This window comes from Anabas testudineus, chromosome 21, assembly GCF_900324465.2.
Source record: "Anabas testudineus chromosome 21, fAnaTes1.2, whole genome shotgun sequence".
Classification (NCBI taxonomy): domain Eukaryota; kingdom Metazoa; phylum Chordata; class Actinopteri; order Anabantiformes; family Anabantidae; genus Anabas; species Anabas testudineus.
The window spans coordinates 11,513,923-11,538,256 of record NC_046629.1 but is presented as its reverse complement, the minus strand read 5'-3'; the positions used below and the strand labels follow the sequence as shown (position 1 = coordinate 11,538,256).

At 39.7% G+C, this 24,334-nt stretch overlaps 1 protein-coding gene across 1 annotated transcript; it reads right to left on the bottom strand.

Annotated features, from left to right (window-relative positions):
- Positions 1-1,208: 1,208 nt before the first annotated feature.
- On the bottom strand, positions 1,209-11,383 carry LOC113173396 (protocadherin-17-like). Its single transcript, XM_026376810.1, has 4 exons — positions 8,915-11,383; positions 7,690-7,748; positions 7,381-7,550; positions 1,209-1,786 (listed from the first exon to the last, which is right to left on the bottom strand). The coding sequence occupies exons 1-4, from the start codon at positions 11,381-11,383 to the stop codon at positions 1,209-1,211; spliced, it is 3,276 nt and encodes a 1,091-aa protein (XP_026232595.1).
- Positions 11,384-24,334: the final 12,951 nt, after the last annotated feature.

Here is a 24,334-nt window from a genome sequence, read left to right as displayed (position 1 = left end):
TAGTTGCAGCTGAATGTTGAGTTTTTCATTTCTGTTAGATTCATGTCTTGTCATTTGTCAGACACATTCATATTTAAATAAAACTGTAATCACGTGTAGACATTAGCTGACAGCAGCTCTGATGACTTTGAATTGGAGAGTATAAAAGCATGAGCAGGATTTTCATCTCCACTGTATCAAGCAGACATATAATAGAAGCAGCGAGCAGAGGAAGTCCACTCATTTTCCATTGGGTGCACTAATACACAGTGCCTGTTTTTATTTATATAGTTTTTAAATATAAATAGCTGTTTAAAATGGTTGACTGTGACTTTCTTTATGGCATCTAGACTACTAGTAGATGTGCTGGTATACAGTTTATACTGTAGCTAAAGTTGGCTGTTTTTTTTTTTTTCTTTCATTAACACAAACAAAGCACCTTATAGACATACAGTATTTTCACTTGTCTCAAATAAAAGCGTGACAGCTTTAGAAGTTGTCACCAGTCAGAAATAATTACCTTCCATGCACACAGTGTATAGAAATTTAATAAAATACACAACAAGTACAGTAGCCCACATTCACGTGTAAGCTCAGCTTATTTTCACATAAACTGCAGAGAAGACAACAATAAAATTACAAATACATTCTTAAAAAACTGTTTTTATAGGAACCTCAAATGGTTTTATGAAAAGGGACATTCCCCATTGCACCACCATTAACAGTTCATAAGACACTTCACTTTTGTATTTAACGTCACTGATATGTATTTCAGTTGCCTGTGATATTCAAGAGAGATGTTCCTTATACACTAAATGGAGACAGAAAGCTTCACTGTACAAAAGCAGACAGGACTCAACAGCTTAACAGTAGCAATTTGTTCAATACCCTCACAAAATTGGAGCTTGAAATGTGTAAAATACAGACATCTAAATTGACAGGTACAGTACACCATGAAAACACATGAAGTCAGGTAAGTGCTGATTTTCCCCCGAAAACCTTCACAGCAGTCAAGGACACATATTTCACATAAACACAACAAGTCACAAACTCAAAAAAACATACAAAGCAGATGGTTTTTGGTTATACAATGCATGTGTGGACTCTGTGGGTTCAAAGAAAAAAAGAAAAAAAAAAAACAAAAAAGAAAGAATTACCTCTTGGTCATTAATCTGTGATATCATCATCACACCCCTGGCAGGTGAGAGCGAGCGGCATCATCTGACCTGTCAGTTACCAGAGTCCCGTGAGTCGAGAGCACAATCTGACCCCCCACACTCCTGGCTGATGACAGAGCTGTGAATGAGACTGCTTGAGAGGGACTTAGGCCTGAGCTCGCAGGTCAGGTAGGAGGGCTCCTCCAATTCGGTGTGCAGTGGGGAGCACTGGCCATCTGGAGGGCCATAGGCACTGCTGTCTGAACCCCCCTCTCTCTCTTTAGTGGACTCTTGGTTAGCAAAGTCCAGGGGCATAGTACCCTTGGTGGGACTACTGGATGCAGATGGACTCTCCTGTAGTGGTGGGCTTAGTGCACGCTGTGATTTTAAGTAAGGTTTGACATTGGCCACAAGGATTGTGCTGTCCCGCTGTTCCTTTCCAAACGTGCTGAGGGTTTTTCTGCTGCTGCAGCTGATGGTGCCATAAATCTCTGTCTCTACCATGGCATCCATTCCCACAGGGATGAAAAGGTTGGTGCGATTATCGGCGCTGTCTGCTTGGCTTCCTACCCGTAACTTTGGCATCCAGCATCTGTCAGAATGTCCCAGTGCACGACATTCATCGGTGCAGTGGACTGATTTGTCTTGCTCTGCAAAAACAGTTAAACATTTGTTATTGGACCCTGCTGAGGTAAGAATAAACAACCGAGAAGAAAATGTAGGTGACATTTTGAAGGATGAGCAACAGCAATAAAACACTGCAAACAAACACAAATTCCAGCACTATTCTTTAAATCCCCCCGCTAACTAGAGCATCTTTCTTCATATAAGTTATTTACCATGCATCAACAAAACAATTCTAAACAGCAGCCTGTTGTATCAGCTATGGGAGAGTACAAGGCAATTTTGTTTTCATTTACTAAAAATACAACCTTTTCCATTGTAGTAATCACTCACAACGCATTCTCAGAATAATAACACAAAACAAAAGTTAGCCGTACTTCTGTTCTCTTGCTGGTCACCGTAGCCAATGTTTCAACCTATTTGTGAAACCTTTTTTCAGCGACCTGTGTAGGTGTTTCCTGGAGAATTTCATCTGGTGCAAAGTGGAGTGATGTTTTTCTTGTTTTTTTTTTTTGTTTTTTTTTTTATTTATCCAGCAGTGGCAGCATTAGTTAGCGAGGAACGCACACAAAGACAGCTGGGGAATTTGCATGAACTGTTATATTCACCATTTCTGATTAGCAAGTGGTGAGAAATTTTGTAGTTACTTTTTTGACACATAAAACATACATGTATTTTTTTCACTGTGATGCTGTAATCTATGACAAACTCAATGTGATTTGATCGCTATGTGGAATAAAATATCCAAGTGAAACTGGATTTAAGAAATGCCATTAATAGCACAGTCATTAGTTTGACCTGTAGTAATTTTTCTAATTACTTTGAGAAACTCTGGTGCATAATCAGTTGCTCATTTGCATTTCCTGGCCATTTTTCATTTCACTTCTTGTTAGTGGATGCATACTGTGACCTGCCCTTGCCACCAGAGGACCTTGCTGACACCAAGCCAAACACCACAGAAAGGTTCAACAGATATGTGTGACTGTGTATTAGTGTCAGTAATAAAACTAGAGCATTGTGCAAGGCTCTATCTTTGTGCCCTAACTCAGTCTTTTACATTTCATACTACATCTCAGCCTGGTAGACATAAAAGAGGGCCACAGAGAGTGACACACACAGAACGAGCCAATTTCCATGGTGTTGTGATGTAGAAGGTGTCAGTTTTTTTTTTTGTGGCCGTTACACCATGCTATCAAAATTAATTTGACAACGATGCACCAAGGTACTTTGCATGTAGCCGCATGAAGCAAAATGTCAAACGTGTCTTTGCAAATTGGTAGTAAATGATAGTTTTCCTTCATTTGTTATACATGATGGAAAAACAGCAATTTCATTTGTAAAAGTGTAAATTTAATCTCGCTGTTATTCTGTTGACTGATTTAACTTCAGTAAGCGTGTTTTCTTTGCCATGATTGCCATGGGGTTGCAATGACGTCCTTTACGCTAGGTGTGCATACAAATTAAAATTATGATCAGTGACTTGATGTGAGTTTAGTGAATTATTGGGGTTTTGAACATTGACTGCTGCTATAAATGTCCAACAGAAATAAGAAATGAATGCATGAGCAAATGAACAAAACAAATACACACACACAACCACAAACAGTACATCTGCAACATCTTCCCCATCCTGTAGATGTATCTCCCCTAAAGAAACCAAAAATTCCAAATATAAGATTACATAAAAAATAAAGGTTTTCTCTTTTAGTCAGAGCCACACATTGACACTACTCTCTCTCTCCCTCTCATGAACCTGCTTTCTGCTCACATGGAAAACAAAAAAATTCCCTTAAACCTGTTTGTTTACAGGATTAATCACAATATTTCACTCAATTACACCATGATTCCATTGATCGGCTCTCATAGCTTTGGTCTATAAATAAGGCTCCTTTGTCTTGCTCAAATGCCATTCTGTGATATCAAAGACCACGAGCAAGTGACTAACTGTGAATGAGGCACTTGATCTCGGCTCTGATGAGGAGGAGAATATCAGCCTAGAACAACAGGAAGCGCCGCGTGACAAGGTGAGGAGATTCTCTTGTTCAAAAGCAACAGTAGGTACCTTGTACACCAGCCTTGGCCAGTTTACTGGAGAATAAACAAACCCAAGGTGGATGTTCAAACAAAACAAGAAGCTGTCTCTGTGCCACGACCCCCAGTTGATGTGAAAACCAGCACTAGAAGCCACATGTTATGTTAGCTCATTTAGAAAGTACAATCCAATACAGACTGCTGAAGTCTATTGAAGTGCAACACTCGCACAAACAAACACATAGTGTTTATTTAGTTACAGCCATAGGAAAATAAATAAATAAAAAAGTTTGTTGTTTTATAAATTGACATTGATTATAATAGATTGAAATATGCTGTTATTTTTTTTTTCCCCACAAAAGAGGCACAATGTCAATCCCATTTGTAGAGGATTTCTTTAGGGCAGTTTGTGATTTTGTGTGCGTAGTGAAATGAATGAATAACAGGCATTGTTTCGTATAAAGCGATCTCCTAATTTCAAAATTTTGCATTGGGGTTTCGCAAGTGTTCATTGTAAAGACAAACCCAATTTTCTTTTCTGATCTATTTTAATTCTACAGCTGGAATCAGCTCAATGAGAACCCCAGTCACCTTATTTGCTTTACATGAACAAACGTGTGTTCCTCTCTCAATAAAATTCAACTGGTCGGTTTTAATTAGACAGCTGATGGTAGCCTGATAAAAAAACTGTATATAGTTTCAAAATCACATCTTACAGTAATATTATCCTCTTTAACTGATGAGCTCTGTTATTATTTGGTTGGTGGCCTTAGCACACATGCACACACAAGCTTTTTGGTGCACCAAACCATAACTCTGTCTATTTACACATAGTTACAAGTTTCTACAAGCCAATTTTACTCCAGCATTTCTGAAACACATTTATTTTTCAGCTGCATACCACGTTTTTTTTTGTTGTCATGTCACATGATGGTTTGTGACGTTACACTGTTACATTCTTAGCATAAACCCTTTCAGTGTTATGTTCGTCAGAACTAAGATCAAGAAAAAATATGCATCTGAGTTCAAAATGCATTTTACATCAAAAGGGAGAACTAAATGATGGGTTTGCTATGGCACAACAGCAACACAGGTCATGCTTATTATAAGTGCTATGCTTTGAAGCATCTACACCCCAGATTGCAATTCCATACTGCGCATTTTTGTTTCTCTTTCTTCTATCACCATAGTATTTTTTTTTTTAGTCAGATACATGAGGCCTAAACAATAAGCACAAGCAAGGAGAAGCAGGGACATGCTGAATACATTTCCACGGTACCTATCACCGCTGCAAAGGAGCTAGCAGATGATGCTGATGCAAAGGGATGTATGTATGTGCTTAGAAGGTGGAGCAGAACAATTTTGTCAATTGTTCTAGTTGGGTCTTAATATTAAAGCAGAAGTAGTTTAAAGACAGAGTCTGCATGATTAGATATAGATACATGTTATATTATCTAAAAAATGCTGAAGGAGAAGGACGTAGGGGTGCTTTCATCTATTGTGCCTGTCATAGACGGCATAGCTTTCAATTTCCATTTTCCATTTCATCACTGCACAAAAAAAAAAAAACTATTAAATAATAGCTCTTAAATGGCAGAATTATACAATGGTTTTACACAGTCCACTACAATTTACATAGTCACATAACAGAACCATGACAAGGTGACAAAATACTGATCTTATGGGCAACGTGAAATGAACAATAACATGTTCTCAAAAACAAAGTAACTGCCTTCCCATTATAAATAGAATCAGAGAAAACCTAGCAACATACCCACTGTGCATCTGGTGTCTGTGAGAGTGAATAAATATTCTGAGTGCATGATAGTGGAAGCTGCACAGGTGCATATATTACCTGTATCAAAGCAGCCAGGAGACTAGAGGGATGGTAAAGGTAAAGACATAAAAGCAATACTACTTAACCCACAAGCTTTTGTGTTGGTGCATTTGGAACTAAAAATCTGCGGTGTCTTCTTTTTGGATAATAGCACTATCTTGTCAAAATCTGCAAAACAGTAGCTTTGTTGTTCAATATATGCACCTGTATGTGGTGAGTGTGTGTGAGCTAGACAGAGGGAGTTTGTGGGCTGGGGGTGGGGGCAATGTTTTTGTGTGATCAGGTCTAAGGCATAATGCAAAATGTTCATCTTCCGTTTTTGTAGACAGCACACGGTGACATCATGTAATGTTCAACAGGAGAGGGCACCATTAAATCAAACCATGCTCTTTTGAATACCTTTCCCCAATACTAACATGAGAGGTATTAGCAAAACCTATTAATATTAAAATCAATGTCACACTTGTTTGCATTTCTCTTATCTTACAAATAGAGTTCTATAAATTAGCTGACATTCCTGTCAAGCGTCAGTACGGCACATGTAAATATTCAGTCTAGCATGTACAAAAAAAAATCTTTTTCAATATCGCTGCATGTGATTGGCCTTAGAACTTGGGCTGATTCAGATTCAGAAATGTGCTGCAAAAATTGTGATTGAATTTACACCTCCCACAGAGTCAAGTTTGGTCTGCCATAATTCCCCATAGCACGCACGCACACATAAACACACTCTCACACATACACAGAAGTGTGAGAGAGGGAGAGAGAGAGAGATTCACACATCCTTCTGGCAGAGTGTTTCCATCTCTGCCCTCCTGAGCATGCCACAAACAAACAGTTCATAGCAATGTAAATGGTGTGGAAAGTACTGCATAGGGACTGGATGACCAGAGACATCCTCTTCCAAGGCTCACACAAGGAAATGAGAAACCTCACCATTTTGCTCAAGTCTCCCATTATCTTTTATCTTACCAGCGAGAGTTGCTCTCATATTTTCAGTTTATACCCACAATAGCTAAATATATCAGTGCATATCAGGTCAGCCAGGTTGCAACGGATTGACAATCATCTATGATTATACTCCAGGCAGAGCAGATCGTTTCAGATTTGTGAAATAAAATTCAACATTTCTATTTTCAGTTAAAGCAAAGTTCCTTTCAAAATAGTGTAACCACGGCAAAACCAATAATAACTGAGAAAATCTTTCCAAGTGAAAGGTGGAAACACTCTGTCATGTTGCACCAGAAATACCTGTCATTTTGCACTGCAAGTGTCTATCATGTTTTTTGTCTCTGTTGCGTTATTTAAGACATGCATGCGGCGAATCTGTGTTCAAATAATGACGTGATCAAAAGAGACACAGAGTGAGGTGCACTTTGCCATGCATATGAGTTTGTTTGATGGCTAAATCAAACAGCAAATGTTTGAACATTCTACCTTCAGCCAATGAACTCTTTTATCCCAAACTAACATCCACCTTCCACTCTGGTTCCTTTATGTCGTCTTTGCAACACAGCTCAGGCTGTCTGCAATGTAAAGCGGCACAAAGTAATACTACTTGCAGCTATTAACAGTCTGGATTTAACTTTTCCATCTTGAATATTTACCCGTGCTGGCTGTAACCAGTGTGGTGGAAGACCTAAACACCAGCAAGCTGCACACATGTTCTCAGTCTATAAAGTATAAACAATGTCTGGTACAAGAGTCAGTTAGGCATCTTCAAGATGTCAGGAAGAGAGTGTGTCCACTCACCCTGCTCAAAAGGCTGCCCATTAACTGCTGTTGCTTTCATCTTGAGGGCCTCCCTGGCAGATGTGTCGCAGTGTGAGCCTTTATTAGTATCCTGGTCACTATCAGCCTGGTCACTATCACCATGGCCACTGTCTCGGAGGCTCGCTCGTTCTGCATCCTTAAATGTTGAGCTGCAGCAGAATTGAAGAAGGAAAAAAAAAACACAACATGCCATTACCTCTGTGTGAGTACTCCTGTGTGATGGTCATAGTCATTTGACTTGATGAAACAAAATGTGCTGGTCAGGGCGGTTTTGAATGGAGCTCTTACCTTTGTACAAATGGCTGCCTACTGCCAGCATAATTGGACTCTGATGGGAAATTTTCTGTCTAGAGAAGCAAGAAAAAGAATATTTTGCGTTGACCATTTTAAAAAGTTATTGCAATTTTCAGCAGTAGTCTGAGTAACATGAAATTCAGACAAGAGAAGAAAATGGTCTCGTTTTCAGATTCGTACATCTTTATTATGGGAACTGAAAGATGTCAATAAAAGATACGAAGCACCTGCCAGTGATGAGGGCAGGATAAGAAGGCTCCATTGTGACCATATGTGCCTCCTTGGCAAGGCAAAGAAGCAAAGCATTAGCCACTGTCATCAGCATCCTTTTCTCCCTATCTTGAGAATAATGTGTTTGTGTTGATCACACCCACATACCCTAGTGACTGGTGACAGTGCCAGGCCTTGTCATCTGCGTTATCATCTCCAAATGAGACTGTCTGTGAGACTGTCCTAGATATTTACATCGTTTACAACAGATAATTCTGCTGTGCTAAACAGCACTACAAGCCCATCCTGTCAAATTAGCATGCTAGCTGGCTTGTGTATTCAACCCTGCCATCTCTACAAGGCAAGGCTGGACCCTATTAATGGCCTTATCATGCCAACTTTGGATGCGGATGGGTGGATCTGGCCCATATTTGTGGCGAGCGAAAAATGCGATTGTAAGGTTATGCTGTGTGCATCTTGCTGCCTGGCGCACATTGGTTCAGTAATGTGATCAGACAAGCTGCTCAAACACCTGTCCAATCCCACATTTCAGGCAGGGTTTTGTTTTCACTCTATAGGAGTGGATCTGGCAGGGTCACAGCAGACTTGTTCAAGACTCACACTGTTTGAATGTCTAACTGTGATGACTTTCTGATTATGGGAACCACCTGTAGCATTTTGCAAGGGAAGATTTACAGTAGAGCATTTTATAAAATTATTCTGATTGCGTAAAAAAAAAAAAGCTCTCTTTAGTGAAATGCAATTTGCAGCGCATGAACACATTTCCGCACTAAGTTGCCGTATCACTTTTTATATGCAGAAGAATATTTGATAGTATATTTCATAACAGGGAATGAAAAAGTGATAATAATGATGTCTGCTCCCAGTGACAGAGTTTCTCGTTTTCAGTCGATTACTTTTCTTTTGTCAGATTTGTATGGTAAAGCAGTGTGTGCAGATAAGCGAGAATAAAGGGCAGATAAAGAATCCAGTGCAGCATCCTCCTTACCTGTATCACTGACATCCTATTCGCTGGAGTGTCTGCGCTAAGCCCGGCAAAGCTGGAGTGGCAACCTGCTCTGGGAACCGTCAGGCTGTTTGGAGTGGTTTTCAGGTACATGACCTCTGACCTGGGCAGTGTGAGAGGCAGAGGGCTCTGATAGTCAAAACATATGGGTGAAGTGATGAGAGAGGGGCTGCTCACCACGTTCATCCGGCTCGCGGAATCTCTCTCCTCCATCTCACTCTGCACCAGCATGATGTCACTCTTGTTGATCCTTTTCTTTTTGCCCTTCCCCACTGGAGGATTGGAGTACTCAGCCATGCGGCAGTTATAATTCCCAGTGTCCTTATCTTGATGCTTGGACTTGACAGCAATGGCGGTCATGACTACTAAGAGCATGACAGAGATAATGCAGAGGGTAACTATGAGGGGCAGGGATACATCCCAGTGCTGCTGTTTCCCGGTCGCGCTGGAACCCCCTCCTGCTGCCGGTTCTGTGTTTGCCTTAATGATCAGCTTAGCCACGGCAGATAAGGGGGGCTTGCCATGGTCAGTTACCTTTACCACCAGCTCAACCACAGGGGCAACCTCTTCCCAAAGTGCATGGGCAGTTCGGACCTCTCCACCCACTGGATCCATTTCAAACAGGTGGTCATCATTTCCCTCTGTAATCTCATAGGTCAAGTGGCCACTTTCTCCGTGATCGTGGTCTACTGCTTTCACTGTAGCCACGATGTATCCAATACCTACGTTTCTAGGCACTGGGATTTCAGCTGTATCATTCTGCAGCAGGGGCAAAATAATAACTGGCAGATTGTCGTTGACGTCAAGGACGTTCACCCTGACTGTAGAAGTGCTTTCCATGTGAGGGGACCCTCCATCTTTAGCTTGAACTTTGAATTCAAAGGATTTAGTTTGCTCATAATTGAATGAGCGTGAGGCATATATGGCTCCATTGGTGGGATTAACAGACACATAAGTGTACACTGAAACATCCCCTATATGTGATGGCAGAATGGAGTAGGACACCGTCCCATTTCGACCTACATCTGGGTCGTGGGCCAGAACGGAGCCCAAATACTCCCCTGGGATGTTGTTCTCAGGCACCTGTAGCACATACACAGTCTTTGTAAAACGTGGTGCATTGTCATTTTCATCCAAGATTTTCACAGTAAATGACTTAGTGAAGTTCAAAGATGGGATCCCATTGTCTCTCGCCACTATTGTTACATTGTATTCATCTTTCATTTCCCTGTCAAGTGGTCTGTCTGTGAGTAGTGTATAAAAATTATCATTGTTTTCCTGCAGTCTGAAGGGTACGTTTCCCAGCACCCGGCACTGAAGTTGACCATTTCGGCCAGAATCTTTATCTGTCACTCTGACCAGTGCAATGACAGATTCGGGAGGTGCTGCCTCGCTGATAGCTCCCTGCCGCACAGAAACAAAACTTATTATTGGTGAGTTGTCATTTTTGTCCAGCACTTTGACAGTAATTTTACAGTGGCCTGGTATCGGGTTGGGTCCCAGATCCTTAGCCTGCACATCAAACTCTATTATTGGATTCTCTTCATAGTCAATTTCTCCCTGGACCTTGATGACGCCAGTATTGGCGTCAATGGAGAACAAATCTTGGATTCTCTCAGATGCATACCCAGTAAAGGAATACACCACCTGCCCGTTGCTTCCCTCATCTTGATCAGTGGCGTTCAAATCTATAAGTACTTTTCCAGGAGGGGAATTCTCTGGAATCTCTATCACATAGGAGGATTTTTCAAAAACTGGACTATTGTCATTTGAATCAGTCACTCTGACATTGATTTGCATTGAGCCTGATCTTGGATACTCCCCACCGTCAATTGCTGTGAGGAGAAGGGTGTGATGGCTCTGATCCTCCCTATCCAGAGGTCTCTGAACCACCAGCTCTGGATATATAGTCCCGTCACCCCTCACTTTTAAATCCAAAGAGAAGGTGTTGTAATCATCTCTTGTGACCTGGTAGGTCTTTATCCCATTTTCCCCAGAATCTGAGTCATGTGCAATAGTCAGAGGGAAACGTGTCCCAGCAGCCGCGTTTTCTGAAATATCAATATTAACGTGATCGGAGGGGAAACTGGGCGAGTTGTCATTTATATCCTGTATATCAATCTTGATCATGCATATTTCTTTGTCGTTGGCAAACACCTCCATGGAGAGCTGGCACTTTGGGTTGCGCCTGCATAACGTTTCCCTGTCAATCCTTTGTTTGGTGAAGATTAGTCCACTCTCCGGGTCAACATCCACCAGATGTGGTGCAGAATTCTCCAGTACTCTGAAGTTGGATTTCTTCCCTCTCTCCACGGTCCCGTATCCGGCATCTTTTGCTATATTACCTATAACTGTGCCAGGTCCTTGCTCCTCCGGGACAGAATAATTGAGATTTTTCAATGTCAGGGCTTTAACCCACAGAAGAAAGAAAATGGGTACAGAGAGACGCATCCCTTCAACTGGATATGCGGTGGTGGCAGGGAAAAAAAAAAAAATCCTCGTTGACTTTCAACCTGTTGATTACGGCAAACCTAGAGGATTAAACCAAACCCAGGCATGTGGTTGACGCCGACCTCTCACTAATTGGGTATTAAATCGATTTGAAATCCGTTCTCTCTTATGAATCGCTATTCTAACCTCTCTCACATGCCGTTCGCCTATGATGAACTCTTTCTGTAAACAAAGATGACCGCCCGACGACACCTTATGCATGAATTAAAGATCAAATTCAACATGGTGAACGAGAAACGCTTTGTTTCCCTCCCCCCCCAGCCAACACGGGGTCTTAATGAATTATCGATGATGATAAAGTATTAATATTCCCCAGTGCATCCAAGGTTAAATCGTTTGAATCTCTGTGGTGAAGGTTAGACCGTAGCTTACAAAAGCGCATTGCCCTCATGCGACATCTCCACCTAGGCTACAGCAGATACTGACATGCCCGTTCAAAATGCAGCATTGCCCGATGTTACCATTCACAATGCATTTACTTTTTTTCCTGTGCGGCACACTGTTGCATATGGGTTGTGCTCCCGCAGCACATACAGCCGGCCCATGCCACAAAGTAGAATAAAAGCAGTGTATGGAGATGTTACTCCTGTCCAACCTTTTTGTCTTCCGTCATTCAAGAGCATCTATAGCACGGCTGCGACTTTTGCCGGATGATTGTCCTATAATCAGTCCAGTAATCCCATAATCCAGTCCAATTGGACCCAGTGCTCTTACATCCTTCATTCGGACAATGCTCGTCCGCACTGTCCTCGCGAATATCGCCGGAGAGAAACGCGTAAAAGGGAGCTGGAAGATTTCAGATAATCAGAATTAATCGCTTTTTTTCCTGCGCTCAGTTTCTGTCCGCGTCAACTGTTGAAACCTGCTCCCCACACAGCGCGATCTGACCGGAATCCTCCCGACGCCTTTATAACACACTCCAATGTGATTCTTGGTGCATTTAACATAGTTTCTGATCCTCTTCCAGCAAATGAGTGAACAGTGACAGATCTTGCCTTTGGGGGGGTGGGAGGGGGTGGTGGTGGTGGTGGTGGTGGGGGGGTTCTCCAATAGGTCTGGCAAGATCGCATGAAGAAGGGGTGTTCTAGTGCTACGTGATTCATTTACTGATGTGCGCGCACAGAGCAGCAGCATCAGAGGGAGAACGTGCTGGTGGCGCTTGCACCTAATGCATGTGGATGCGAATCAAGGATGGTGAACAGATCCGTGAGATGTAGGAAAAGCAGCAAGGACCCGACAAGTGGTCATTGTGGGGGGGGGAAGAGTGGATCAGATGGGCAGTGTGGTGTGAACAATGTGATATTAAAGCTTACAGAATGTAAAAAAAAAAAAAGAATAACTGGGTATCTTCCTCTCAGAGTGCGTGCTCTCAGTGTTAATGGAGCTTTTATTCAGAACTGAAGATTATTATCAATAATGAAAACAATACCACCTGTCTGCTGTATTGTACCTTGTTGTCATTAGTTTTGAGAAAATCCAGCTAGGAAACAAAGGGAAAAGACAGACTGTGGGCGTTTTCTGCATAATCTCTGTAAAGGACATGAGAGACTTGCTTATTCTTCTAAAGAAGAAAAAAAAAAATAAAACAAGGCTTATTTCACAGCCCAAATATCACAGCTGTTGGTATAACCTGCCTTCTGTAGCGATCACACTTGCCTTCAATAGCCTATCCACATCAATCTCATATCTCATATTGAAAAGATGGACTGACATTTAGTTCACTCAGAATTTCAACAATATGACATTTGCATTGTTATTCTCACTTGACCAGATCTCAGTGACGCATGGGGCTCCTTGGTGATGTATTTACCCTCTGAGAGTAATTCAGGGAGGAAGCCGTGTCAACACTGGGGCAAGATCAGTGTGGCCTATTTCCTCATTTAATTCCATGTTGCCTAGGATCTAAATCAACCTTCAGTTGTCCCTGAGTTCATTTCCATTGTCTGAAACATGGCTGCTTTCCTCCTCTGGGAGCATCAACTTTGCCTGGCCAGGGTGCAGCCTGCATAAATTGGCCATTTCTGCAGGTAAGAGATAAGGACAACAAAGGGAAACTAATTATCATTCAGTCTATGTTAAAACCTCAGGAAAGGACTGCTATTGACAACTGTGTCTGTATTGTCACAGTCATACCATTTAATATGATCTGAACTCTGAACACTAGGGGAGTTCATATCCATAATAAATAGGCCACATCCTAATGTGTGGCTTTGGCTGCCTTGCTTTTGTACAAACTCAAGACTTCGCCATGGATAACTTTCACTAATGGGACCACTGCACCTGCCCTGGAATGAATTGCAATCTCTGCTGCTTTGTTGGCAGTAAAACACACGGATGCATCAGTTGTTTCATGACGAATTGATTTTTACTTGAAAGCACATTATTCTGCTGGTGTAAAATCTTACCTGTTGTAATTCCGCAGAGGTTGAAATGACAAACAGTAGCTATGCTCATTTGAGCATACACGCAATATCTTGGCATCTCTTTCATGTGATTCACTTACCACTGTGCACAAGCATGATTAGAGGTGAGATTAAGTTGTTTATCATTCTGTTTTTGTGCCCGTTTCTGGTTGCACTACACCTCAAGCTGCACACTGGAATACTGATGGTAGTGACTGGGAATGATGATCAACAGAAGTTGCTGCATTTTGCCGCAGAGTGAATGCAGAAATGAAATGAACTAAACAAGTTTTGAACAGAGCCCTCCCTGAGACATTGTGCAAGCATCTTACTTATATGCAGTGGATAAAATGTACAACAGGGTTCGTAAACAGTTACACAAGATTTTATAGATGTTATCTGCTCCTTATTAAGCAGTTCACTTGGGACTTACATTTGTCAGTGTAAACACAGATAATAAGTGAGCTCACTAAAAACTAATCACATTACTAGCACCACTACAACATTAAATCAATATGTTTTTAAAGTTTCTCACCATTATTTGTCTAGTTCCATATAAAAATTATTCATTTCTCTGCATAATCCATATAGAATAACTGCTCAGCAAACCCATTTTAAATTGTCATTTCAGTCAGTTCACACGTACATTAGTATGTGTGTGTATTTGTGAATTGAACTAGGCGAACCTGGCCTTACGCTGAGCTAGACCTAAAGCTAACTCCACACACACAGAAACAGATAGAATTTCTTTCTTCTAAATGTAGTCACGTAGTAAGTTTCCGTTTCACGTGTCAAGGTTTGAGAAACTTGCCCCTGAAACTTCTGCAGTATATTGAAGGTAAATGAAATTTCAATTTTGCTGCTCAGAGAATAGAAGAATGGAAAAACTCATCTAATACATGTTTTTTCAGAAACAATTTCCCAGTTGCTCTGTACAATCCGGAGAACATGTTGCTGAAAATGTTGAAAATACACTAGGCTAGCTTAGATGAAAACTGCCTACAGAGGCCTTTGAATCCAGAGAGAAACTTTCTAAAAAGACGTGTTTTTGTTACATGTAATTTTCGAATGTTTTTACTATCTTCAAAAAAAAATCGCTTCCATTATGTCATGGTGGCGGCAGATTGGGATATGCAGTGGGAAACTACAGCAGATAAAACTGACACTATCAGCATAAAAGACTCCCATGTGGGGTTACATTTAGGCAATAAAGTCACTTTGGTGAAGGTCACGTGAAAATGATGGTTTCAGTTAAATATGATTAAAAATGCTGTGTCACTAATCACTGAGAACTTTTCCAGTAGTGAAGCAGAACACAATCTTTCCCTATGCTATATCCAAAAAATGACTATAAACACCTCATGCTGTAATCACCACACATGGATGTGGCCCTGCAAGACTGGATATTTTGGTAGAAAATAAACAAGAAATGTGTATTTACAGCATTTTTCACTTTGTCAAATGGAACAGTTAACACAGTTTTCCATCATTTAAAAAGAAAATGTAGTATGTAATAAGATATTCATTACATTTCCTTCAAAAGCATTTTGTTGTGTAGAAATGCAATTTCTAAGAGACAGAGTTGACACTGCACTGGATGGCATGTTTCTTAATTAAGATCCATAAGGGTGCTGTTTATTCTTAGTCAATCACACTTAACACCATCCTGCTGCCAGAATTTATGAGCATACCCAATGTGCATTAATCCACAGCTGAAAATATTCCCAAATAAATGCACTGTGTATTCCTGTTTGATTAACATTACCTAAAATCTACCATGCCAAGCTGTTTCTGAAACTTTCATTTAAATTAAACTAAATATTTTATTTGTTCCTTGCTTATAGTGAAGTGAAGTCTAGTGAAGTGTAGTGTAATATAAAAAACTACATTGCAAATGCATGTATCAATGCAAAATGTACATCTCTTTTGGCCTATGAATAAGGTGAGCTGTTGTAAACACCTTGTGTATTATTTTGCTTTTGAAGATTATTTGTTAAATAATAGTAGATCATAGTGAATCATATTTCATTTTTGAGATGTGCTCAATAGCAAAAGATATCTTTAACTTAAACAACAGTCAGGAGAAGTGTATGCAAAGAAGCAGGAGCTTCTTGCTCATGTTGAATAAATTAATTTTGTTACAGACCAACTGTGAATGTGAAAATCTAAATCTCAGGGGTCAATGTGCAAATTCTACAACATTTTAATTTTGCATCAAAACTCTGGGGTCAAGCCTTGCTCTCCTGAGCTCTCTGTGGTTAACTAGTTAATGATTTTGGATTAGTCCTTATGTGAAACTCTCTGGAGCTCAAAGAGTTAAGACAACCTACTGCCAAATTTGCAAAACTAAAGATCCAACCTAGAAGCATTTTGCATTCTTTATCAGTGGAGTTCGGTCAGTAAGATGTGTTTAATAAATTCCAAACCCAATGTGCATTTCGAAGTGAAGGAGCTAGGAGTGTGACTGTCTGTTGAGAATGTGCCTTTTAAAAGGTTTATGCAAATATGCACCTAAAAAGTCACAAATTACCTGCTCATCAATCAGTCTGCAAAACAAGCGTGTAATGCACTGCTCTGATCCAAACACAAAACACATTAGGAATGTAAAACTAACGGGTACTCACTGGAACAGAATTGAACATAATTATAAGAAAGGAGAAAACAAACCCCATAACCCTTGATGTGCTAACAATCCCCTGTGTTACTATACTAACAGTAAATGAAAGGAAGAGTGTGAACATGCAGTGCTGTTCGGGGTTCAGAGTCACATGGAGCCATTTCTGAGAAGCAACTAATTGAGCCAAAATGGGTCAAATGTGTTATTATAATTATTAATAATAAACTACTATTATTGTAGAGCTGCAAAGTAAAGCTTCACTTTGTTGTTGTTTCTGCATTCAGGTATTAGTGTCTGTTTCTAGATCATTTGTAAATGAGAAGTGGTCACAATATTATAATCTAAAAAAAAAAAAACTAATTAATTTGGTGTTATTAGGGAATGTAGAATTTGTATTACAAATTAGTCATATAATTGTAAATAGCCTGAGCTGGAAAGACCAAGCTAATGCAACTGCATTGCAAATCGCCCCCCTCCTGGAAAGGCATTGATTATTCATCTCACTAATGACCTCATGTCCTAACTTGTTAGACTTAATGACTCTAAAACCTACCAAGTAGCTACACAGACGCTAGTAACAATTTACTACTCAAATTTCAGAACTAGCTTAAAACACATGGTCACAGGTTCAGAAATACCCCGGAAATATTCCAGCTTTTAAACATCAGCTTGTCGTTCAGCTTGCAGGTCATATTTTCCCATCTGAAGTTCTATTGTAATGTCAGTCTTCAAGTAACAAGGAGTCAACACTTGCCACGAATCATTCAACACCTTAAAATCTGTGCTGATTCACCCTAAAGATAGAACCCCCTGGAGTGAAAAACTGGAGTGGTTTATGACATCCCATCTGACAGATGCGAGGAATACTTGGTTGATGAAATGGAAGTACCCTGGGTTGAAAAATGAATGAAAACAGAAAACAGACAGGATTGGCTGTCTGTAAACACCAGACACAGCATCATCTGGGAATAGGTCAAAGGTCACCAAACAAGTGTTAGATAGTGGCTCGAAGGAGCATGTTGGTCATCTGCATCCTTTTACCAGAGAGCATTCTTGCAGACATAGATTTCTTATAAATGTTATGCTTCCATCAACTTCCCTGGAAACGAACAAACAATGAAGACAGCAAGTAATGTCTTCTTTTAATTTTTTGGCACCCTACATTCATAGACATTTCCTGAGTCATCTTGCTTCTTTATTGTCTGATATTGAAAGTAATAGCTTGCCATTCAGTCGCTTCATATGCAGGATGTAGAAGAAAAGATGCAGTAGATAAAAAAGCTGCACTAATACGGTTGATATCACATGTAATAGCAGTAAAGGCTTTTGCTATTACAACTTGCAAAGTATCCGGCAGTTTGTGCAGTTTGCTGCATATCAAATGAAACATGGACAGATTTACGTTGTGAACATCAGTGGAAAAGAAAGAAAGAAAGAAAGAAAGAAATGGCTTTGCTGGCTAATGCTGCAAAGAGTGCAGCAAATAACTGACTTATTCAAGCAGCCTGCCGCTTGTGATAATGAAGCGAGCGCAACTAAAATGCCCCAAATATAGTGTGTTCCCATACTGTGATTTGTATGGATATAGTGAAATCTCATGAATATACTGCACTGCCACACTGTTTGTGTGAATATATAATGTGAAAAATAGTGTGCACCTTGTCCTGGTTTGGTGTTGAAACAGTTGTTGTTGTTGTTTTCTGTTCTTATAGAAATGATAAGGACAATAAAACCATCATTTTACATTTCAACCTAACACAAACTCTACCCAGGTTAGCAGATTCTTGATCTATAAACTCATTGTGAAGTTGGGGCTACTTGACGGAGAGCAATTTCCACGCGCTACTTTTTGTTGCCAGTTCTCTCCTGCGTCAATCTTATCAAGCCTGTGCCTTCTGTACGGAGCTGGAGGCAAGCGGCGATAAGCTTAGCATAAGGACTTGAAACAGAGGAAAATATGTGGCTTAAAAAATGTACCTGCCACACCTCTGGAGCTTACTAAATAACAGTATATCCTGTCCATTTAATCTGTACAAAGATTTAGAGGAAGTGCCTAGGTGTAACAATGTCTTTATCCATTTGTCCAGCATTCATGTTCAGCACCTTAACTGGCAACCTGTCAGTCCCTCCAAAAAAAATTAAAGTAACAAAATATATTTCCTTTGACAGTTCTGGTATAGTATGAAACCTGTGTGTTTTTAGTGGCAGTTGAACACAAACTCCACAGATAAAGATATACACTCAGAGTCTGTATTCATTATCATAGAGTGATTCATAGAATATTAATATTACATTAAGAGATTCGTGCCACATGTTATATTTATCTGTAAATTATATATTATATACAGCTTTCAGAGGATCTACTATCAAGAATTGTTGATTTACATAAAGCTCAAAAGGGTTACAAAGTGATGTCAAAGCCTATTGAAATTCGCCAGTCTACAGCTAGGCAAACAATCTACTTTAGGACTGTGGCTACACTACATAACTCCAGTGGCCAGTTAAAATGACCCCAAGAGCCCAATGAACACTCATTAATGAGGCAAAGCAACAACCCAGAGTGACAGACAAAGATTTGAAGGCATCATTAGAATTGGCTAACATCTGTGTTCGTGAGTGTGCAGTACGTAAAACATTGAACTAGCAGGGCGTCTAGGGCAGGACACCACAAAGGAAGCTATTCAAAACATTGCTGCACACCTGAAGTTTGTGATAAGATATAAGGCAAAAATGAACGCATGCAACCATGAAATTCCAAAGGGTTCACATACTTTTTCTTGCCACTGTCGATAAATATAACATGTGTGCCACTTTAATTCTGGGGCCTCTAAAATGAGCTGAATCTGGTGCAGAGTTTAACCAAGGTTGTGCCAGATGCCTTGTCTCACTCTTAGCTCAAGTGTCCCACATACAGTGTTAGAGAATTGCTGGTTACACTGCTCTTAGGACCAGCAGAGAAGCAGCAGGTTAGAAAAAAAAAAAAAAAAAAAACACCTCCCAGGAGAAATGATTCAAGGTATTGGAGAGCCGGGGAGGCGAATAAAGTGAATGCAATTTCAAAGGGGAAATAATGGAGGTCATGGTGTTTGATGTTCCTATGCTGGCCACGAAAATAACTTGGTTGATGATGGAATCAATCACTACCATAGCTCTGCATGTTAATGACGATGTGTTTAGTTATTTTTTTTTTTTTGCATTTTTAATAGCAGTGTTAACGTCAAATTTATCCACCCGTTACTTCAGACGTGGAGAAGTGTACTTATCTGCAGTGTGCTGGGTGATATCAGCTGACAGAAGCAATAATATTTAAAATGTGACGGCTCTGGGTGTTTTTTTTTTTTTTTTTTTTTTTTTTTTATGCTGTTCTTCTCTTGTGTTTTTGTTGTGATGAGTGAACACAAGGTCAAAATGGAGTTTATCCTCTGATATCACCTGTCAGTCTAGACAAGAGAAATGCTCACTCAAGGTGACATTACTTTGGTGTCTGTACTCAGCATGCCACTACATCTTTCATTTCCTCTGAGCTAAAATTTACAACTTATCCTTTTGACAGGAGGAGTAAACATCTCTAATATGACCCAAGCTGTGATCTTCCTTGGCAAACAAAAGAAAACCTGCCTCAGCCTCTCCAATCCTTGACAATCCCAAAGAAAACAACAAACAAAACATTTCTTTTGTTTTTATATATTCTAAATATTTGACATGAGTCTAAAGCCCTTGAAAACACCATTTAAAGCTGCAAGGTTTTAAAGATTGAGAGCATTAGAGTACAATAAATTCATTATGACATTTGTGACAGCGTTGATATGGTTTTTTTTTGTGTGTGTGTTCTGTGTCGGGTTGCTGGAAGGTGAGCACTATTAAACACTTAATAATTAGATGATGATGATGATGATGATAAGATGGAATCACTATAATAGATGGCTACAATAGCAGCTTGATTTGGGAGAGCTTATGACATTTCCTTATTCTTTCTGCATTGGCACTTTATCTCAGGCCGTGAAAGTTATTTGGTATGCAACAGATCAATCACCAACCTCAAAAAGTCATTTAAATTAACTTCTCGGGCAGATAGCTATCCAGCAAAATGGCCGACAGAGGCAGGGAACTATCAGAAAATTAAAAGGGACATAATGTTTTGTGTGAAATTGAAATGGAACAAAACCGAGGAGCAAAGCATCGGCTAGGCAAACATTCCAAGATGTCCCCTAGAAGATTGTGCTTTTTTTGTCTTTGGGCATTTCTCTTCATGAAGTCAAACAATGGGAAACATAAAACACTCATCAAATTTGCCTTTCTATTAATGACTGGACCAGCAGCCTGATGACTATATCCTATAGTATGAGCCACTGATCGTCAAAACCATGACAGCTATGTTGACAGTGCAACAGTCTAGCCTATTAAAACTTAATAGGAACTGAGGGTAAAACATCTGCACTGAGCTGGCTTAGCTGTTCCTTTTAAATTAGTCCAAAGTGAATGTTTGATTCTCACTAAATAAAAATAAGCCAGTGGCCATGAAGTGCATGTCTAATTGCAGATGAAGCATCAAATTAAAATGTCAGGGACTAGTTGGAGAAGCAGCAGCAGCAGCAGCAGAGCTCTAGTGTTTAAATTTATGTTAGAGATTATGCCATTTTTAAGGAAGGTGTAATTTGTGCAGCAATATTACCAGAGCAACACCATGTTATTAGTTTTGACAATTCTCAGTCATGTTAATGTTGGGAAGGAAGGAAAACAGCATGCCACCTAGTGGGATGTGAATAGCCCATATATCTCACCACCAATTAGTATTAGGCTGTACTGTAAAGTGACAGGAAACTAATTCATAAATACTGTAGCTACATGGAAGAGGAGGGAAGTCATCCAGAGAAAAATAAACTGTCAGTCTCATACAGATAGGAAAACGTCAACCAAGCCTTTCCAATTACTTCAAGGTTAACTGTGAACCACTAATAACTTCAGGGAACCAGAGAAACAAAACATTGTTAGCTAATTACATAAGCAAGTCATTTAGACTGATTGATGCAACATATTATTCTGTGCTGCCTTTTCTCTCTCTCTCCCTAATTTTCTCTTCCATATAGAGGAAAAAACAGCATAAAGGCTGTGTTTCCTTTGGCAGCTGTCGTCGTGACGGCCCACACTGACACAACGAGATACTCTTCCTGCACAGCAGTAAACCACAATCAACTGGTGAACAACTGGCACAGATTTATCATCATCAGCTCAGGACCAAAGCTGTATGTGAGAGCTGACACACTCTGCAGATAGAGAACTGCAGGCAGTGTCATTACTGTTTAAGACAGAGGTCAGACATTCAGTTACTGAGGTGAGAAAAGAGCCAGGGCGCCGTGTGTACATTTTCTCTGTGCTGAACTAAATTAATATTCCTTTGGTTGTCATCCTGATGAGATGAAGCTCGGTGGTTTATATAGACACCGTCTTACAGAGAGGGCATAAAGGGAGATTGTTTATGTTTGTTATTAATTGTTTCTTCTTCTGTCACTGAGACAACAGCCTCAGTCATGCGTGCAACGGTGTCTGTTATTTATGAAGATGCACAATAACAGCTCATCCTGTACGAACCCATTTGGGATGTTTTGGGGTTTTTGTTACAATATTGTTAATTTGCTCGGTAGGAATGTCAATTAGCTATCCCCAGTGTTTGAATAGAATCATGAATATAATTTACAGTAAAAGGAAAAATATAATAACGGCTTGTTTCTGTGTACAGTGTGTCTGGTTTTTAGTTCTGTTTAAGATAAAGATAAAAGAGCTGGGATTCGTGCCATTGAATAACTCATAGATGTGTTTCAGCTGAAAATGAGCACTCTGTGGCTCGACTGCCAGAGTCCCACAATGTGTTTTCATATTTTGTTTGTTCACCAGACAAGAATGAAGCATATCCTTAACCCTCCAGATGATGCCACCACTATTTAAATCACTTGTAGCCTTTATTGGACTTATGTAAGCAGAACAATAACGCTGTCTGGTGGATCTGTCCCTGAAAGCCGCTATTAATGCAAAGAAGGAGCACATCTGTAATAGCGACAAGAATGAAAAAGGATCAACTCAACGTTCGTACATTACCTAATGTCATTGTATCGTATTGTAACACAGGCTTCTTTTGACACTCAGTAGAAGGGATGCTATTACAAAACAAACAAACAAAGTTTTGTTCTGGCATCGCAAGTACTCATGAATTACACTACCCTGCTTTAGCAGCGGACAGTTTTCTAATCACAACAGCAGAAAGTTGAGTGCGCTATTTAGTTTGTTGGATATATACAACCAAGGCCTATAAGTGTAAATGATGTTTCAGTAGTCTGTAATTCTTTGAGGTTGCATAGCATGATGTTTCCCCCTAGTGGTATGAGGACAAAAATAGAATCGATAGATTGTTAATTCTATTTGGAGCTGCTATAGGCTTCATGCAGTGCTGCATCCACTGATTAATAAGGCAGTATCAGCCAAGGTTTCCTTAAATGTCTTCTTTACATGTTGACTCCACTGTATTATATTATTATATATTTATGATTTCCCCACCGTCTGCAGAATATCCTTCACAGAAACAAAAAAGCATATGATAATGATTGTTGAAGAGACCTAGAGCTACATAAGCTACATATAATATATGACTATACAAACAGTGATGATTGACAAGTCAGCTGAAATGACTGAAAGAGTCTGCATCATAATATCAGGCACCATTAACTTGGATTTTTTTTTTTTTTTTTTTTGTACTATCTCTGATGTAAATGTTTTAGTACTTCTCCCTCCTTTTCATTATCTGCATCTGACAGTAGACAGCTGAGATATGAAAGAAATCTAGCATGTCATATTAAAGCAATAAATATACCAAATCAATCAAACCAAATGACTAAATCCAAACCCATACACATATCCAGAGAGAATGTCACCCAGCAACTGTTCATTTTTCATCTTTATCACAAATCATATTTGTCTTCTCAGAAACCTACTGTTGTTGTTCACATTGATTATACAGAAACGTGTATTAAATCCTAATGTGTTTGTGTTTTTTTTATATTTTAGATATGGACTTTATCTGGAAAGATACAACTACAAGTTGTTCAAACTGGCAAATATCACATCCAGATTTAGTTGTACTTTGCATAAAACCAGTGTTTGACTGCAGCAGAGCCTTAAACTGGACACTGACACTGCATACCCACTCTCATGAATCTCCTCTTTATTAGTGAAAACTCTCTTCCCAGTCCCGTCAAAAATACACCTTAAATGTGTGAAACCAAATTATCTGTACATATAGCTATGTTATATTGTAGTTCACATTGTGGATGTAACCACAAATTAAAGCCTAAACATACTCAAAGTCATGTGTGACATGTCTAATACAGTCAGCAGCTTGGTGGTTGGAATCCAAACCCTGGACCCAGATTCCCACTTGAACAGCTTTGTACTATCACAGGCACAAGCATATGGCATCATTTGGCAAGGAGAGAAAACAATATTCTCAGCTCGGATCAGAATATGAAGATTTGAATAATTTTCCACTGATTCAAGTGAGTGAAAAAAAAAACAAACAAAGAGAAGTGTTTAATAGATGAATTGTATGTTAACGTGGTAGTTAAACATTTATGGTAAATATACTTGTTTGCATCCTTGAGTTTGTAACGTCCACACCTGTTCATTCAGTAATGTACCTGTAGCCAGCAAACCGTCAGCTTAGCGTAACATTAACACAAGTAAAAAGAAACAACACAAGCCGTTTTTATCATTAACACAATTAAATGCATTAAATGGTGATTAAAACATAAACAAAAGTACGGACCCAGGCCTCTCACAGAAGGCAAGATTTGTAATTGTAATGCAGTAAATGCAGTAATTACT

What these genes read in the sequence shown, in the direction of transcription:
- LOC113173396 (XM_026376810.1), bottom strand. Translation starts at nt 11,383, where the DNA reads ATGCGTCTCTCTGTACCCATTTTCTTTCTTCTGTGGGTTAAAGCCCTG. An exon ending in ATAGGATGTCAGTGATACAG is followed by an intron (nt 7,749 to 8,914) that starts GTAAGGAGGATG and finishes TTGCTTCTCTAG; the next exon opens with ACAGAAAATTTCCCATCAGA. An exon ending in AGGCAGCCATTTGTACAAAG is followed by an intron (nt 7,551 to 7,689) that starts GTAAGAGCTCCA and finishes ATTCTGCTGCAG; the next exon opens with CTCAACATTTAAGGATGCAG.